General features: G+C 38.5%; 1 protein-coding gene across 1 annotated transcript; it reads right to left on the reverse strand.

Annotated features, from left to right (window-relative positions):
• Positions 1-36: 36 nt before the first annotated feature.
• Positions 37-9145, reverse strand: LOC136142028 (serine/threonine-protein phosphatase 4 regulatory subunit 3B-like). The gene is made up of 5 exons (XM_065900132.1): positions 7639-9145; positions 6835-7479; positions 3607-3728; positions 2531-2680; positions 37-123 (listed from the first exon to the last, which is right to left on the reverse strand). Exons 1-5 carry the CDS (start codon positions 9143-9145, stop codon positions 37-39), a joined length of 2511 nt encoding a protein of 836 aa, XP_065756204.1.
• Positions 9146-19956: the final 10811 nt, after the last annotated feature.

Genomic DNA, 19956 nt, shown 5'->3' on the forward strand with positions numbered 1-19956 from the left:
AGCAACCCAATATTATGGGGTAGCTTATCAGGCTCCTCAGCCCATAAGGTCCTCCTTTTCTGAAGGGTTGCCGTAGTAACTCTCCAACCAAAGTAGTCTTCTGCAGTGTTCTCCAAATACTACCTGCATTGAAAACAGCTAAAAGTGGCAAATATAGCAGAACAGCAATCACATGAAATACTATAGAGATCATGCATATAAAACAATTTCCTTTAATTACTCCAGGGAAGGAGAGACTGATTAAATTTAGTCTTTATAAAATAAAGTGTGCATGTTACAATTTAAAGGTAACTAATTACCAGATTAGAATTGAAAAAATGCCTTGGAAAGCAATAAAGGGGAAAAGAAAAACAAACAAACATGAAAACAATCCAATAGAAGGGTAGAAAGGAACATGAGTTGGTGCAAGTCTAGTGGTTAGGAAACTCAGTCTACACACTCTGAAACGCAAGGGGTTTAATTTCAAGTTGTACATAATTGGACATAATTTCTATTTCCAGCCTCCGTTCTTCAATGGGGCTGAAAGTTAATCTCAGTACATCAAGTAAATCCCTATGCCAGCCAGTTTTCTCAGATTACCAACTAAATTCTAGCATGAGCAAATGCGTGAGAAGTGGTGATATGGACCGCCAAGGTTAATGTCAATGTGTCCCACCACCCATATAAAGTATCTAGTAGCATGGTGCTTAGCACCCAGGGAAAGTTAGCTGTTTTACCTGTCTTGACTTCTGAGGCGAGAGGGAAAATTTCACCAGTCACCTCTTTAGCAACTCTTGTGATAAGTGTGATGACAGTGGTTTGCACAGTACAGTGTTTCATGGAGGAGGATTCAAGCAGTGTTAGCTTAACATTTGGAAGTGTGGGTAAAGCAGAAAGAGGGACATTGTTACTATTTATGTGCATAGATTGTTCAAAGACATGAGATATTGATTTCAGATTTCTACTTTATTATTAATAAATATATATTATATGGTAGGTGCATATAATGGTTTTAATGTTTAAAGTACTTTCACCATATATTTCAAGACACGTTATATGTAGCAGAATCAGTCTATGGAGTTAGACAAACATATCTGAATAGTCTCACTAGTACTAGTTATGCAACTCTGGGAACACACTTCTGTGTGCCTCTATTTCTCCTGTCAAATAGTCAAAATACATTCTGTGTTAGTCCAGGTTTTCCAAGAAACAGTCAGCATAAGAGGATTTAGCATGTAAGGATTTTATTAGGGGAAAAGCTAATGAGAGGCAATGGAGAGCAAGCTGGAGAATGTTGGAAGAGCCGTCGGACCATGATACACTCTGACGTCAAGTGACGGAGAGAGAGAATGATGGCAGCATCCTAGATCACCATGCAGTTTAAGAATGCTCAGGAAGGCCTTCAGAAAGTCCTCAAGTCAAAGTCTCCAGTCAGAGGAGTTTCTCTTCTTCCAGGAACAAGCCTGTTTTAGTACCCACGCCGTGCTAACCACTGGCTAGCAAGTGCGGCCTGGGAGAAAGAGGGGCAATGGTTGCAGAGCACAGTGGCTAAGGCCCTTTAGTTTACTCAATCATTCTCCTTCTCTACAAAGTGCACTCTCCTGGTCACCACATCAACCTTGCAGGTTTATTGTGAAATTAGAAATAATGTAGGTAAATTGCCTAAGAAGGTGTGTTTGACATATAACACATACTTAATAAAGAGTTGCTATTGTCATATCTCATTTTCGAACTCATTATCATAATAACTCTGTGATATTCATAAGATATGTATTCTTTCATTTTTGCAGAACTTCTTCTTATTAGATATTTGTATTAGTTTGCTAAGGCTGCCATTACAAAGTACCACAGACTGGGGGGCTTAAACAACAGAAATTTGCTTCCTCACAGTTCTGGAGGCTAGAAGTCTAAGATCAAAGTGTCAGCAGAGTTGGTTTCTTCTGAGGCCCATTCCCTTGGTTTGTAGGTGGCCATCTTTTCCTTGTGTCTCCACATGGTCTTCCCTCTGTATGTATGTCTGTGTCCAAATTTCTTTCTTTTAAAGAAACCAGTTATATTGGAGTTGGGTCCAGCCTAATAACCACATTTTAACTTATCTCTTTTAAGACCAAGTCTCCAAATATAGTCCCATATATTTGTATGGGACTGGGTACTGGGAGTTAGGACTTCAACATATGGATTTTGGTGGACACAATTCAGCCATAACAGTGTGGTTAGCCATATATTACAGATAAGAAAACTGAGATTAGAGGTGTCAAATAAGATGCCCTGATTACACTTGTAATGAAAAGCAGAACTGGGATCTCTGTGATTCCAATCAAAGTCCGTTCTCTTTCTATGAAAGTATGTTATGTACCTGACCCTTGTATGTGCTGGGGTCTTTCAGGTAGTGGGTAAAAAGAGAAGATGACTCAGCCTACTGGATGTGGACCCAATATCCACAAAGTAAGAGAAGCAAGCCCTTGAATTAAGCTCCACACATCTTTGGACTAGAGGTTCACAGTCAAGGGTGATTTTGTCCCCTTGAGGGATATATAGCATCTCTGGATACATTTTTGGTTGTCACAGCTGAGGGTGTGCTGCTGGCATCTCGTGGGTAGATGTCAGGAATGCTGCTAAATATCCTGCAGTGCACAGGAAAGCCTCCTACAACCATGAATGACCTGGCCCCAAACGTCAACAGCTGTGACGTTGAGAAGCCCTACATCAGAGTAAGGCAATTTGGTCATTAAATCCGGACTAAAGGGACGGGAAATTATATAGGCCTCTTTTGAAAAGGTAGGGTTCTGACATGACCATTTCGGGGCATGATGCATATTTCTTTCCCCAGACCAGCCTGGCTGGTATAGCCATGGTGGCAGCAGGGCAAAAATGGGAACTACATGATTCAAACTTAATTCTGGTTTTATATAAATGTCCTGTGCCTCTCACACCTGATCCTTCTAGATAAAAAGTTTGGGTGAGAGTAGGGAATGAACGGAAAAAGGGGCAACGTTATAGTTACCACAAAGGGGCACTCAGGTATTGTGGAGGCGGAGGAAGAGCAACAACCCAGCACCCAGGGTTGCACAGGGGAGGAAGGGGCATTAAGGACCCATGCATTTCAGAGCTGCCTCTGGAGACTTCCTCCCCAAGGGAAACATTCTGGTGCAGCTCCCTCAAACTCCTGCAGGAGTCTTCAGTTTAACTGACTGCTGGGTCTGCCAGCCCCAGCTAAGCAGCTCTGACCACCCTTTCCCTTAACCTTACTGAGAGATCTATCAGGAGAAGCAGGGGATGATCACACACACCCCTCTGGATGTCATTTGACTCCTAATCTCAGTCATTCCATGGGATGGACTAAGGTCATGCCACCATGCTGGTGGCATGGACAAACAAGAAAATTGGATTGACTGCACTTAGCAAACCCTCCAAAACAAGGACTAGGCTGTTTTTGTGACTGAACTGGGAACCTGAAGGCTGACCTGCTAGCATCCTCAAACTGTGTTCCCTGACTGGTGTTGGGACCACCGGACAGGCCTGCCAGTTGTAAAGATTTTCTTTCCATGGGCTCCATTTATGGTCTTGAGATTGTACTTCTTGGGTGGGAGCCATGCATTAACATGTCTCTCTCCTGAAAACACGGACTTGCACCTCTGGGTGGTAAGCTTTCAGCATCCTGGATCCTCCAACACCCCAAAGAGAAGGGCTTAACTCTGAGGCAACAACATCCATAACAGGGCCTTCAGCTTTGCCTGTTATCTCAGGGGCTGTAGGGCAAGGACATTCGGGCTGTTATCTAGGGACACATTCTAGTTGACTACCCTGCTTGCTGGGATGGGACAAGGGGAACCGGGCTCAGTGACTCTTGCCTCTTTTACAAATCTTCGATGCCCTCCCCATCTTCCCTCCTACTTTTCTAATTTCAATCCCATCCTTCACTCCTGACATCTCTCACTCTTTGGTTAACACCTCAGACACCACTCCACCCAACTGTCTTCATTGCTATGAAGGTTTATTTTTCTGTCTACTTTTATGCTCTTTATTTCAGTTGTTTCTCAGCAAGGCATGATACATATACATAGACTTGTCTGCCAACCAGAACTGAACTCATTAGTTTTTAATGTATCATGTTGCTATCAATTTGATCAAGAATATAGGATTATTGATTTATGAGCGTAACTTGTGATATAAGGGCTTATACCTGACTTTATCCTCCATCTTCTTGGAAATTATTATACTGCTCCTGATGACGATAATGAGTTTTGAAAGTTATTTACTGAGTACTAAATATGTTCTGGGTAATTTATATATAGTTTCTAATTTTTTAAGACAAGATGGAGAGATTGTGGCTAAAGGAGAAAATAAGTAAATTGCCTAAGGTCATGGAACTGGTAAGCATCGGAGCCTGCATTGTCATCAAGGGCTGTCTAAATATGAAGCTTTTGCTTTATCTGTTATATCACCCTCCCTTTGTTGGTGTGTTTAGAAAGTCACTAAGCCATAAAGGTGACTGGAAGTCACGTGTTTAAAGCCGAAACCTTGACAAATCCAGGGCACCTCTTCAAAAACGCTCATCTGAATTTTGTTGTAAGTACAAGGCCATTCCAAACTGTTTCTTCTTTTCATAAATAATCCACTTAAGGGGACTTTTAAAATTACTTCTTAACAACTTAAAGGTGAAAGTAAACATTTTTGACATGTATCGTCTCACACACACTTTCTACAGAGACTGAACATTTTGGTCAATTTTTCACTCAGTGTGCAGACAGTAAGGATTGCTCGTCTGTGTTTTGCTGCCCTCTTAAATGTTCCCTTAATAGTAGGTTATGCCATCTGATGGGCAATCTGCCTTTGCACCATTTTGCTTGTCATGTTGTTTCCCTAATGTTAAGTTGCTGTGACTAGAAAAGGGCTCACGGAGGTTACGCAGCTCAGCTCAAGAGAATGCCTGTCCTTTTCTCTTTTGTTTTTCTTTTCTTGTTCTTTTTTCCTTGTTTTTATTTTTACCTTTTATTAACTTCCCATTACAGCTATGCCCTCCCTCGTCTTTCCTTACACACTCACTGGGGACAATACAACAAGAAATGAAAATATTCATTTTTTTTTTCCTCCTAGTGTCCATTTTTTATGGCTGATTAAAACTAGCTGAAGAGAAGAGAATAAGCAGAGAGAGCACCAAAGAATTGTTTTTCTCTGTCTGGTTGTAAATATCTGTTCTGCTAAGGAACGGGAGCTACTACCACCAAAACAAAGAGTTAAGTATAATTTTTTCAGATAAAACGCTGTGTATGCATGTAAATGTGTGTACTACAGATAACATTCCCCTGTCATGTCCTCAGTAATGTCTGATTATATCTCCTGAGGTGAGGTCCACACTTTATCAGACTTTATATTTGATGATGAAATGATTATTTGTTGTTTTAGGAATACACTCTTTTTGTAGCTCTAACACAACAATCTCTCAGTTTTTCATAAGATGTGTCTCCTATGGCATAATAGTACATTTAAAATGGTCTCTTTTATTTTTGGAATTACAGGGTCACTTTTAAATTCCTGAATTGTATAGCTCAGCATAAATATCAGCAAATGGTACAAAACAAGTGGTATTTTTAATACAAGAGAAATATCTGTCTTCTGGAAAACTATACTTCCTATCTACACAGTCTATCTTGTTCAAACCATGGTCATAATTAAAATTAACTCTAAAATCTTCAAGTAGGAGAAACTGCTTTAATTTAAGCAATTCCAGGAAAAATGGACCCAGTTAACTTCCTCCTCTAAAAATAAAACCACTTAATTCTTTGTTACAACTTATTATTAGAAATTCACTTGCATTCACTCTTTAATAAAGCACCTTTCATATTTCTGTTTGTTTATAGAAAAAAAAACTTCATGTACTGTGTGTGTACTTTGACACAAGTAACTTTTTCTTAAAAAACTGTCCAAAATGGTTTCTACATATTAAGTGCCACTTCATTCAGCACTATTTTTTGTAAATTGTTAGTCTCTGTAAATTACACTTTAAATGTTACCCACTGCTCTGAAGACAGACACAACTTTATTAATGAATCAGGAAATGACTTCCAAGTATCTTTCACAATTTAGGCAGTTGGAAGTATTCTTTTCTATCCACTCCCAAGGTCTTAGAGAACACTATTTTAGAATACTACTGGACCGATTCTTCACATCTCATCTAAACAAACAAAAAATTATGTTAAGAACAGCACATTTTGAATCCAGCTTCCTTTTTTGTTCATGAAAATACATACCAAAAGTTACTTCCCTCTAATTACTCATAAGGGTGAATTTTTGTCAAATCTTCACAGAAATGTGAATAGCTTAACATTTATTTTTTATTACGGTTGACTTAGCTTTCCACATAAACATGAATGTAAATTTTTATTTCAAAGAAGGCAACTGAAAAAAGAAAACAATAGCCAGAACCACTGGGCAAATAATGTTATACTGTTAACAGTTGTTTCTAATATACACCCCTGAAACAGAACTACATTAATATTAGATAATCAACCTGTTTTCTCCCCTCAAACAAGACTTTTTTTCTTGCTAAGAAGTTATCGCTCAGGTTCTGGTTAGCTTTTTTCTTTTCTTTCTTTTTTTGAATTCTAGGAAGTTTGGTTATTTTTACAGAAATAAATTCTCCTAGATGGTAACACTGAGCATCTTTGCTACTTATTGAATAGTTATAAGTTCACATGAGAAAGATTTGGATTCAGATGTTTCAGCTAATGTTACAGAATTTTATTAATGCTTTGATGTGTACAGAGTTTTAGTAACGTAGAGTTTAGTAATGTTAAGCGTTTTCCCTTAAGCCTTTATGAGCTACATGTAGTTTTTTATTGGGGGGGGGGTCACCTTCTTTATCTTCTTTGTCGTCATCTGAATAATCCACTAAGTCCACCATGCTGCTATCGTTTGGGTTACCTGCTCCACTAGCATCACTACCAGAATGGAATGAAGTAAATTCAGAGCCACCCAAAGATGTTTTGGGGGGAAGATCTACCTTGTCTTCATTTTCTTTTGCTTTTTCAGTCTCCACAGATTTATCATAATGATCTTGAAAATCACTTTCTGATGATGACATACTTGCTTTTCCTTCCTCTATATTTTCTTTAAAACTCTTCTCTTCCTTGTCCTTCAAGACACTGGCACCTCTGCAAAATATCTTACTATACTGTACAGGATACAAATTCTTCCATAGTTGATTGTTCCGGTATTTCTGTTCTTCATATTTAATCTTCAATCCTTTGAATGTCTGAACGTATTCAATTGACTCAAGTGTTTCATAAAACTCTTCAACTATATGTGCAACAAGAGACGTGATATTTTCCTCTCTTATGTATTCAAACAGCTCAACAATAGCTGAATTCAACATATTGTACTGAGTTCCATTATCCAGAAGGGCATTTACAACTGGCTTAAAAAGGTTTCCCTCGATGATGTAAAAATTACAAAGTTCATCTTTAAGGCCAATCATCCTTCTCATAAAGCGAAGAGCACACAAGACCAGGAAAGTGTGCTTTGAATTCAACAAGATCAAGACTCTTCTTAGCAAGTCTTTTCTCAAAATATAGGTTTTTATGTAATACGTGTGATGTTGCACACAAAATGTGAGCAGCTCTAAAATTAAGGCAAGCAGCTCTGCTGTTTGGTAATTATTGAAGCAATTTTTGTTGTTTTTGTCAGATCCAACTATATTATCCTCTTCACATATATCTTCTGAAGTAGCTGACAAAAGTGGTGCTGTGAAGTTATGTATACAATGTCTATAGAAGAAATTTAGAAATTCACTTCTTTTACATTTTTTATGCGTTGGCAGCATGTTGTCTGGATCAAGTAGAGCACGAAGAAGTCTCATTAAATGAACAGCACCTCCTAGCTCAAGGTCAGTATCACAGATCATTTTTTCAATTATTAAGTTAGTGAAAAGTTTGCCATCTTCACTTTGCTGGGCTTCGTCCATCATAAATCTTTGGACAATGAATGGAGTATACTTCACTACATCAGCAAGTATATCAGTAGCAGCTGACCTTATTTGCAAATCATCCATGCCCATTACAATTTTAAGAGCAGGAAGAATTCCCAATTCTGTCAGTGTTGTGAATAGTGCACACTTGCTTTCAGAATGTAATAGATGAGAAAATACACAGAATTCCTTTAAAAAAAAAACCAGGTCACGCCGTTTATCATCATCTGTGGTCTTATCCCTCATCTGTGCAAAAACTTCAGCCAAATACTCGTCATCTTCCTGCAACATGTTGACTAGCTCAACCTTGTTAAACAAAATAAAACTTGTAAGATTAGAAAGAATATTGTCTTGAAACTTGGATGGTGTAGGCAAAAGGATGTCGTGAATGTACTGTACCCTGTATGTCTGATGTATTTTTTGTCGAATTTCACTGTCTGTTATTGGTATAGCTTCCCTGAAGTTTGCATTTTGGGTTAAGAATTCCCTATGCCTTTTTGGCTGAGCCAAAGCAGGGTCATATTCAAGGCATCCCACCACATCCATGATACACTCACCAGAAAACAGGATCTCAAACAGAGATGTATTGTCGAGGAATAAGATTCCTTTAATAATTTCATGCAAGTGGTATAAGCCTTCAGTATACTCTAGGTTCTCGCAAGTGTGGAACAACTGCAGTAGTTTTTGAATATAGTCCTCCCTTTCCAAGAGCAGAGCCAGGATTTCTTTATCCACAGGTGAGGTGAGACCCAAGGTAACTAAGTCAACAATCTCTCCAAGTTTACCGAGTTCGCAGTTCGGCAGGTCAGTCAGTTCACTGGTTTTTGGCGAGTCATCACCCTCTTTGGCTTCTGATTCATCCATGATGTCATGTATCATTTCGACACATGGGACTTTATTGTGAACCTGGCAAATGGCTTTCCAGACCTTATGACAAATTGCCGTGTCCTGGAAATGGATCGCTGTACCACGGTTCTCAGCCTCAAACCAAAAAATTAACGTTCCGTCTTTCTCATAGTACATGTCTGGATTTATCTTTGACTCCAAGATCAGTGAGTCATCGGACTTGGATCTAACTAGCAGACACATGGCCTGGGCCCCCTCCTCATAAGTGGATGAGATGTACCCTGTGCCTAGAATGACCCATTGTTGTTCATCTTTCAGGGTGTAGACTTTTACGTAGCGCTGGTTGCCCACCATGGTGACCTCCGGTCTCTTCACACCAGCCCTGGTCTCGGCGCTGGTCCCTGCTTCTGTTATGCCCCGACTCAACGATGGCTGGCTCTGTGGTGGCAGCGACAGTAGTTGAGGTGGCTAGTGGGGAAAATCATAATTAGAACATGGTGGATAAATAATGGCCACAGGGACCCCGGCAGCTCCTCAGTTCAATAGGGTTTCCCCGGAGTCCCACTACTCACTCACATCCCTGGAGCCCCTCCTTCCATGCTGTGATTGAAGCAGTGAGTCACTGAGCCTTCTCGCTGCTGTCTAGGAAAGCCTCTATTATGTCATGATTCTTATGATTCCCCCAGGATTCTACCCAAAAGGAACGTTCTACACTTAAGGCGAGATGCCACCAAGCCTACCAATGGAGGCTTAGGAATGCGAGCAAAGGGCACTGCTCTTTCCATAAAAGGTTTTGTCCCCGAGAAACATTTTCACTCATCAAGTGTGTGCGGATGGAGACTTAGGACCCTAGACAAAAGAAAGCTTAATCACTTATGTCCTGAGCAAGTCAACACCGAACACCGTGTGTCAAAGGAAAACACTTCCCCCCACAAGCCCTGCTCCCCCCAACTCTGACCCTCTCCCCAAAGAAGCAGGAACAAGTGTACTGTAGACCATTACCAATGATTAGAGATCTGTAGGTAGGCCTTCTCTAAAAGGCTTAGCCAATGTCGGTATCACTAACTTACCCATCCTTGGGAGAGGATATTGTTCTAAGAAGGAGCTGGCAACTCCTTTACTCTGTTCAGCTCAGGCTAAAGCTCTATCTTTCAGCACAACAGGGAAAACATTTCCTCAAATTTTCCCAATTCTATAACCACACTCTTTATTGCTAGGGAAGGAGTGGGCCAGAGGGAAACTCAGTTGAAATTAGCCAAAAGTGAGTATTGAACACCACAGATCAACTGTTTTATTTCTTTTCTTAATAATTATGGTAGTAATAGCAACGACAATAACTAAGGAATGATAACTTGACTGCTTATTATTATAAAGAAAGGTAATAATATCATTGACCAAATATAATAATTTAGCGCTTATGTTCAAGACACTGTGACAAGAACTTTTATATATTTTCTTACTTAATTTTAATAATAACCTAGTGAAATAGGAGTACTAAGTGTCCTTCAGAAAACAAACTGAGAGAAGTTAAATAAATTGTCAAAGATCATATGGCTAATAATTTGAGGAACTCTGAACACATGTCTTTCTGATTACAAAATTGGTTTTCTCAGCCATTGAAGTATGCTATCCCCTGCTTTTCTTGGCCTTCATTACACTTTATTTTACATTCCTTCCATCTGTATAATTTGTAATCAACATAAAATTATCAAGAGAAGATGAAAGTCACGCACTTCCTCCTTTAGATCCACATCTGTGTACAGCCAGTGGAAAAATAGAAGCTTGTATATGGCAATTCTGTTAAATATAATTTTAATAGTAACCAAGTTGATTTTTGATGTAGCAGCAACTTCTGCAGTTTTCTTAAAAAACAATTTTTTTCCCCAAAACATTAACCCTGTTATTGCAAAGGAGAAACTGAGAATTGGGCCGCATCAAGCACATTTGGACTTGAAGAGTCCTATTTGTAACAATCACTTCACTTTACATAGCATTGGAGATGTGCGACCATTCTCAAGTAGAGCACAGAAAAACTCTTCCGCACACCTCTCTTGCAATGTAGCCTCCAGGAGGTTACTGTACAGGAATATTCCCTGGGACAGTACAGTCAGGGCTCTTTGGGAATTGAATGCAAATGACAATCATTTCATGAGAAAATTTAAATCAGTGCCAGGATACTGCTGGTTTAGAAACATTTACAAATTATGAATAATACTTAAACATAAGAACTCATAAATGACTAATACAAAATTTGGCATGTGTGCTAGTTAAAAGCTCCCGTCTTATTTCAATAAAAGAGAATATGCAAATATATAATAACAATAATGACATGCATGCTAATGATCCAATTTTTTTCTCTGCTGTGGTTATATTAAAGTTTCTACTAGCATCAATTATAATACTGTCAAGTGTCTGAATATGCCCTCGGTTCCATTCTGAGAGGCATTCAGCACAAATCTATGTGTTCTTGCAATTTTATCACAGGGAGTTTCCCTTAGGCCAATTAAGGTCCCTTTATCTTAATTAGGTTAACTAGAATCTCTTTACAGTCTAAAAGAGCCTCAAGTCCGAATTTCTTATTGCTATTTCTGCAGTAGATTTTTCAGTTCCTGTCTTATTTGGCTTGGGAAGTAGAACAATGCCCTTTTTTTGTTTCAGTAGTTCTACCTATTTAAGATTATTATTTTTTTGGTGTTTTGTTGTTTTACAGAGAGCAGGGTAATGTGAATAAACAAATGCCATACTCTAGGAGCTGTGTAAGTCCCTTTTAAAGGCATTATTTATTTTTTATTTAATCCTCGTACAATAATGGCCTGAGGAAGGTATTATTTCTACCATATTAAAGAGGAAAAAAACTTGAAACTCCAAAACTGAATCAAACATTTGGTTCAGACCTCTGCAGTAAGTGATGATGCTAGGATTTGAAAGTAGGCCTGTATAGTTCTGACTCTCCACTTTACTGTTCCCAATATGCAATGCTTTCTCTTAGGCTATGCCTAAATTGTTACAGCAGATGTTTATAATGTGGATGAAGAATGTCACCTGCCATATCAGTAAACAAAGGACGTTGTGCCATCAAGCCAGCAGCCACTGCAGCCACCCCCAACTGTGCACCCTGAGGGATTTAGGAGGGAGAAAAGCAGGATACTGGCCCTAGATAGTTAAGGTGCATATCAAAGGAATGATCTCAATGAGCCCAGACTTTCGCATCTTCCCATAAATAGAAAAGCACCAAATTCCTTAACTTGAAATATCTGGTTTTCTTTAATCAAAGGTAATCTTTTGATGTTCTGACTACTACCTGGTTTTTGTCACAAAACTCCTGTATCTCCTGGCTTCTCCCTTACCTCTTTGGAGCTATCTGAGATGCTGCTTCCCAGGTTTAAGTCCTCAGAAAGTCCACCGAATAAAACAAAATTCTCAGCTTTTAGGTTGTTAGTTTTTTTTTTCAGTCTACAATGACAATGTGATTTTTATCCCAACTATCACTGCTATTTGATGTTTCTCCTTTTTTGGGGTGGGGGTGGGGGTGGGGGGGTGGAGGAAGGAAAATCACTGAGGCCAGTTCAAAATGAAACCAAGTGAAACCGAGTGGGGCCCTGTGAGGCTCCCAGGCACGGAGGCCTCTTTTTTTGTCCCCCATTTCTTGTAGACAAGACTCCAGCCTCCATGACCTTCCCTGAGTTCCAAGGGGCAGATTCGAACAGTTACTAATCAAGGGAGGAGCAGCCAAGAAACCACCTGAGGCAAGATTAAAGGGACCAGAGAAGCTCATCAAGATTAGGAGGCAGGACTACCAGAGACCTTGCACACACCCTAATCTTGTCAGCAACCCCACCCTTGGGAAGCACTGCTATAAAACTCCTTATCAAATCCTACTGGGTTGGGACATATAGTTTTTTGAGGCAGGAGTCTGCTGGGTCCCCCTTTGCCTGGCAAAGTAATAAAGCTGTACTTTTCTACTTTGCCCCAAACTCTGTCTCTGAGATTCGATTCGGCACAGAGAAGCTGTGCTTTTGGCATCAAAAATCAAAATGGACAGACAATCTTAAAACTCTGGATTCCTCTTCTGTTTTGGATGCCTGTCTCTGTCATGCTTCCTCCCCATGACTTTAGGGTACTAAGAAGTAGGTCTTGATGACTCCACCCTGAAAATAATTTTAGGTAAGGATCTTGTAACTCATCCACATTTTATGGCAACTAAGGGCTTAAATTTTATATTTCTCAGAGTTAGTTTAGAAGAGAATAAAGAAATGAGTCACACATTTCTTAATTTTAGTTATAGGTAACTCAAACCACATGTATACATATAGAACATTTAGATAGCTAAATATTCTATCTATAAGAGGAGAGAACATTTCATAGTGAGAAAAGCAAGGTTGTTTTTAATTTTATGAAATAACATTAAAATACAATTATTCAAATGTACCTGCTCTAAAATTTTCAACATCAAAATCATTAGTGAAAAACACACATGCTTGTTCCCTACAAGTTCTCCTTGTAACTTATTTAGTGGAGTGTTGTCCTTTTGGGCCACCATCATCTCTGATTTGGAAATCTGTAACAGTCTTCTCCCCCAGCTTCTGTCTTTTCCCCCAACTAGTATATTCTCAACACAATAGCCAGAGAGGATTCATTTAAAATATGCTGTTTCCTCCCACTCTTCTGCACCAAATCAACCTGCTTCCACCTCACTCAGAATAAAAGCCCAAGTTCTATCCATGGTTTATAAGGCCCAGTAAGACCTGGCCCCCTTGACGTATGTGAGCTCTTCACTTGGTAGTCTCTCCTTTATTCTGCCCCAGCCACACTAGCCATCTTGCGATATCTGAAGCACATCAGGCACACTCCTGCCTCAGGGCCTTTGTACCTGCCCTTTCTTCTACCTGGAACACTATTTCTCAATATCTACATGACTTATACCTTCACCTCATTCAAAAATGTATTCAAATGCTCTTTTTTTTTTTTATAAAGTGGCAGTTTACTTATCTTTTATGTATCAGTTGGACTTCCAGGTAATCGGCCCACTGGACTCCCCACAAACTTTTTTTTTTCGGCCAAGCCTCGCAGCTTGTGAGATCTTAACTCCCCAACCAGGGATTGAACTCTGGGCCCCTGCAGTGAAAGTGCCAAGTCCTAACCACAGGACTGCCAGGGAATTCCCCCAAATGCTCTTTTTTTTTCTAGTGGGACCCTCCCTAACCACCTCTTTAAAACTGCAGAGACCTCCATCTCAAGTTATCCATCCGTTTTTTTTTGATGTATCTTTTCTCCATAGCACTTAGCATCATCTGACTATTTTGTACTTCATTTATTTTGTGTTTTTATTTTTTTTTAATTTAAAAAATTTTTTTGCAACCAGACTATCAGCTGTATGAGGGCTGTGATTTATGTTTATTTTTCTTACTGTTTATTTTTCTCACTGCCTGGCACCTGCCATAAGGCATGATACACAGTAGTTTCTCAAAAATTATTTATTGAATAAATACATAAATGAATACACATTGCTTCTAGGATGACTTCCAATAATCCATTTATTTATTCCTCACTTTGTTATATAACAACCCCTATGTACAGGCCGTATATCAAGCACTGGGGAAAAAACAGTGAATTTGAAATTTATTTTCAGTCCTCTTACGCAATAGATAGGTAGTTTTAACAGGAGATATTTCTAATTTACAAGATACATATGGCATTTCCCCTGCTGCCCTAATCCCATTCTTTTAGATAGTTTTGTTCTTATTGATGGTGACCAAGGAAGCAATATTCTCCTAATTAGGCTTTTAACTGCATGAAAAACTTATTTTATTGAATAAGCCACATGTTTTCCTCCATGTTCTGTCAAACATTCCTTCCCCATCTCTGGGTTAAATGTCAGGTAGAAAGTACAGCTTTTCCATCAGTAATTAGGTATTGAAAGAACCCAAATTTTCTGATATTAAAATTTCCAGCCCATTTCAAGCTTCTGTTTCGGTCATGTATTGTCCAAAGCAAGTCCATAGCCAAGACTAGAGTTTGGGGATGGGAAAGTATGTCCCACCTAGAGTGGGGATCATAGCAAAATTGCAAAGCAAAGGATGTGGGTAAAAAGAAGGGTGAAGAATTGGGACATTAAGGCAATCTTCCACAAGCTTGGATAAAACAGATATAACTCAGAACTTTAACGGGCAATGAGGGATGTGTATGATCGCCCTATTTAGAGAATGTTAGAATGTGTGGATATTTACAACTTTTTATTCTTAGCTTAAAACATCACCCTGTTGTGTGTGCATTGCAGGAGTACCAGCTATTATCTTCCCAATGCTGAGAGGTAAGAACAACTTTAAATACTTTCTTGGATCCATAGGCAGTTTCTATTAGCAGTAGCACATTCTCCATTATATGCTTGGCTTCCTTGGAAGCTCTAAAATCTTTTGCTCATACAGCACGGGTTTAAAGGAGGGGGAAAAGAGGGAAATGTTGTTCTCTTAGCCTCATGTAAATTTAAAACTTTTACCGTCAATGCCATGCTTTCCTCTTTTTCTTCTGTTTCAATAGTTACTTCTTAGACTCCTTTTGAGTTTTGTTTCAAATTCCATAATTCATGGATCTTCTCTTCATCTCTATCCTGATAGACCATATTATTTCCTTTTTCTAACTAGATCTTCAGCAATAACATTAGCTGTCTACTTACTAATTACCCTACAACCATGTTATATAAGTAATAGCAATGAGCATAATTTGGAGTTAAAATCTGCTCAATTTTTACTTAGAGATAGTAACCATCTTCATTTCTTCAGTATAGTGCTATATATATTTATATTATAAAATATAAATTTTCATTTTTTAGGCAGCAGTTAATTTCAACTTAACATTGTTGACTTAATTCCATTAACATTTAAAGGCATGCCTTGGAGAGGGCAGACAGAAGAAGGAAGAAGAACTACAATCCTGCAGCCTGTGGAAGGAAAACCACATTCACAGAAAGATAGACAAAATGAAAAGGCAGAGGGCTGTGTACCAGATGAAGGAACAACATAAAACCCCAGAAAAAAAACTAAACAAAGTGGAAATAAGTAACCTTCCAGAAAAAGAATTTAGAAGTGAATAATGAAGATGATCCAGGACCTCTGAAAAAGAATGGAGGCAAAGATCGAGAAGATGCAAGAAATGTTTAACAAAGACCTAGAAGAATTAAAGAACAAACACCTAGAACAATTAAAGAACAAACAGAGGTGAACAATACAATACCTAAAAAGAAAAATACACTAGAAGGAATCAATAGCAGAATAACTGAGGCAGAAGAAAGGATAAGTGACCTGGAAGACAGAATGGTGGAATTCACTGCCAAGGCACAGAATAAAGAGAAAAGAATGAAAAGAAATGAAGACAGCCTAAGAGACCTCTGGGAAAACATTAAATGCAACAACGTTAACATTATACGGTCCCAGAAGGAGAAGAGAGAGAGAAAGGACCAGAGAAAATATTTGAAGAGATTATAGTCGAAAACTTCCCTAACATGGGAAAGGAAATAGCCACCCAAGTCCAGGAAGGGCAGAGAGTCCCAGGCAGGATAAACCCAAGAAGAAACATGCCGAGAGCTACACGGTAATCAAATTTAAAAAATTAAAGACAAATTACTGAAAGCAACAAGGGAAAAACGGCAAATAACATACAAGGGAACTCCCATAAGGATACGACCTGATTTCTCAGCAGAAGCTCTACAAGCCAGAAGGGAGTGACACGACATATTTAAAGTGATGAAAGGGAAGAACCTACAACCAAGATTACTCTACCCGGCAAGGATCTCATTCAGATTTGACGGAGAAATCAAAAGCTTTACGGACAAGCAAAACTAAGGGAATTCAGCACCACCAAACCAGCTCTACAACAAATGATAAAGGAACTTCTCCAAGTGGGAAGCACAAGAGAAGAAAAGGACATACAAAAGAAAACCCAAAACAATTAAGAAAATGGTAATAGGAACATACATATCAATAGTTACCCTAAACGTGAATGGATTAAATGCTCCAACCAAACCACACAGGCTTGCTGAATGGATACAAAAACAAGACCCAGGGCTTCCCTGGTGGCACAGTGGTTGAGAGTCCGCCTGCCGATGCAGGGGACATGGGTTCATGCTCTGGTCCGGGAGGATCCCGCATGCCGCAGAGCGGCTGGGCCCGTGAGCCATGGCCGCTGAGCCTGCGTGTCCGGAGCCTGTGCTCCACAACAGGAGAGGCCACAACAATGAGAAGCCTGTGAACTCAAAAAAACAAAAAACAAAAAACAAAAACAAGACCCATATATATGCTGTCTACAAGAGACCCACTTCAGACCTAGGGACACATTCAGACTGAGAGTGAGGGGATGGAAAAAGATATTCTATGCAAATGGAAATCAAAAGAAACCTGAAGTACCAAAACTCTTATCAGATAAAATAGACTTTAAAATAAAGAATGTTACAAGAGACAAGGAAGGACACTACATAATGATCAGGGGATCAATCCAAGAAAAAGATAAAACAATTATAAATATATATGCACCCAACATAGGAGTGCCTCAATACATAAGGCAACTGCTAACAGCTATAAAACAGGAAATCGACAGTAACACAATAATAGTGGGGGACATTAACACCTCACTTACACCAATGGACAGATCATCCAAAATGAAAATAAATAAGGAAACAGAAGCTTTAAATGAAACAACAGACCAGATAGATTTAATTGATATTTATAGGACATTCCATCCAAAAACAGCAGATTACACTTCTCAAGTGCACACAGAATATTCTCCAGGATAGATCACATCTTGGGTCATAAATCAAGCCTCAATAAATTTAAGAAAATTTAAATCATATCAAGTATCTTTTCTGACCACAATGCTATGAAATTAGAAATGAATTACAGGGAAAAAATGTTAAAAACACAAACACATGGAGGCTAAACAATATGTTACTAAATAACAAAGAGATCACTGAAGAAATCAAAGAGGAAATCAAAAAATACCTAGAGACAAATGACAATGAAAACATGATGATCCAAAACCTAGGGGATGCAGCAAAAGCAGTTCTAAGAGGGAAGTTTATAGCTATACAAGCCTGTCTCAAGAAACAAGAAAAATCGCAAATAAACAATCTAACCTTACATCTAAAGGAACTAGAGAAAGAAGAACAAACAAAACCCAAAGTTAGCAGAAGGAAAGAAATCATAAAGATCAGAGCAGAAATAAATGAAATAGAAACAAAGAAAACAATAGCAAAGATCAATAAAACTAAAAGCTGTTTCTCTGAGAAGATAAACAAAATTGATTAGCCAGACTCATCAAGAAAAAGAGGGAGAGGACTCAAATCAATAAAATTAGAAATGAAAAAGGAGAATTTACAATAGATACCGCAGAAATACAGAGCATCCGAAGAGACTACTACAAGCAGCTCTATGCCAAAAAAATGGACAACCCGGAAGAAATGGACAAATTTTTAGAAAGGTATAACCTCCCAAGACTGAACCAGGAAAAAATAGAACATATGAACTGACCAATCACAAGTAATGAAATTGAAACTGTGATTAAAAACCTACCAACAAACAAAAGTCCAGGACCAGATGGATTCACAGGTGAATTCTATCAAACATTTAGAGAAGAGCTAATAGCCATCCTTCTCAAACTCTTCCAAAAACTTGCAGAGGAAGGAACACTACCAAACTCATTCTATGAGGCCACCATCACCCTGATACGAAAACCTGACAAAGATACAAAAAAAAGAAAATTACAGACCAATATCACTGATGAATATAGATGCAAAAATCCTCAACAAAATACTAGCAAACAGAATCCAACAGCACATTAAAAGGATCATACACCATGATCAAGTGGGATTTATCCCAGGGATGCAAGGATTCTTCAATATATGCAAATCAATCAATGTGGTACACCATATTAACAGATTGAAGAATAAAAACCATATGATCATCTCAATAGATGCAGAAAAAGCTTTTGACAAAATTCAACACCCATTTATGATAAAAACTCTCCAGAAAGTGGGCATAGAGGGAACCTACCTCAACATAATAAAGGCCGTATATGACAAACCCACAGCAAACATCATTCTCAATGGTGAAAAACTGAAAGCATTTCCTCTAAGATCAGGAAAAAGACAAGGATGTCCACTCTCGCCACTATTATTCAACATAGTTTTAGTAGTCCTAGCCATGGCAATCAGAGAAGAAAAAGAAATAAAAGGAATACATATTGGAAAAGAAGAAGTAAAACTGTCACTGTTTGCAGATGACAAGATACTATACATAGAGAATCCTAAAGATGCCACCAGGAAACTACTAGAACTAATCAATGAATCTGTTAAGGTTGCAGGATCCAAAATTAGTGCACAGAAATCTCCTGCATTCCTATACACTAATGATGAAAAATCTGAAAGAGAAATTAAGGAAACACTCCCATTTACCACTGCAACAAAAAGAATAAAATACCTAGGAATAAACCTAACTAGGTTAGGTTTATTCTGCATACAGAAGACCTGTATGCAGAAAACTATAAGACACTGATGAAAGAAATTAAAGATGATACCAACAGATGGAGAGATATACCATGTTCTTGGATTGGAAGAATCAATACTGTGAAAATGACTATACTACTCAAAGCAATCTACAGATTCAATGAAATCCCTATCAAATTACCAATGGCATTTTTTATGGAACTAGAACAAAAAATCTTAAAATTTGTATGGAGACACAAAAGACCCCAAATAGCCAAAGCAGCCTTGAGGGAAAAACACGGAGCTGGAGGAATCAGACTCCCTGACTTCAGACTATACTACAAAGCTACAGTAATCAAGGCAATATAGTACTGGCACAGAAACAGAAACATAGATCAATGGAACAAGATAGAAAGCCCAGAGATAAACCCACACACCTATGGTCAACTAATGTATCACAAAGTAGGCAAGGATATGCAATGGAGAAAAGACAGTCTCTTCAATAAGTGGTGCTGGGAAAACTGGACAGCTACATGTAAAAGAATGAAATTAGAACACTCCCAAACATCATACACAAAAATAAACTCAAAATGGATTAGAGATCTAAATATAAGACCGGACACTATAAAACTCTTAGAGGAAAACATAGGAAGAGCACTCGTCGACATAAATCACAGCAAGATCTTTTTTGATC

The sequence above is a fragment of the Phocoena phocoena genome, chromosome X (genome assembly GCF_963924675.1).
Source record: "Phocoena phocoena chromosome X, mPhoPho1.1, whole genome shotgun sequence".
Taxonomy (NCBI): Eukaryota; Metazoa; Chordata; class Mammalia; order Artiodactyla; family Phocoenidae; genus Phocoena; species Phocoena phocoena.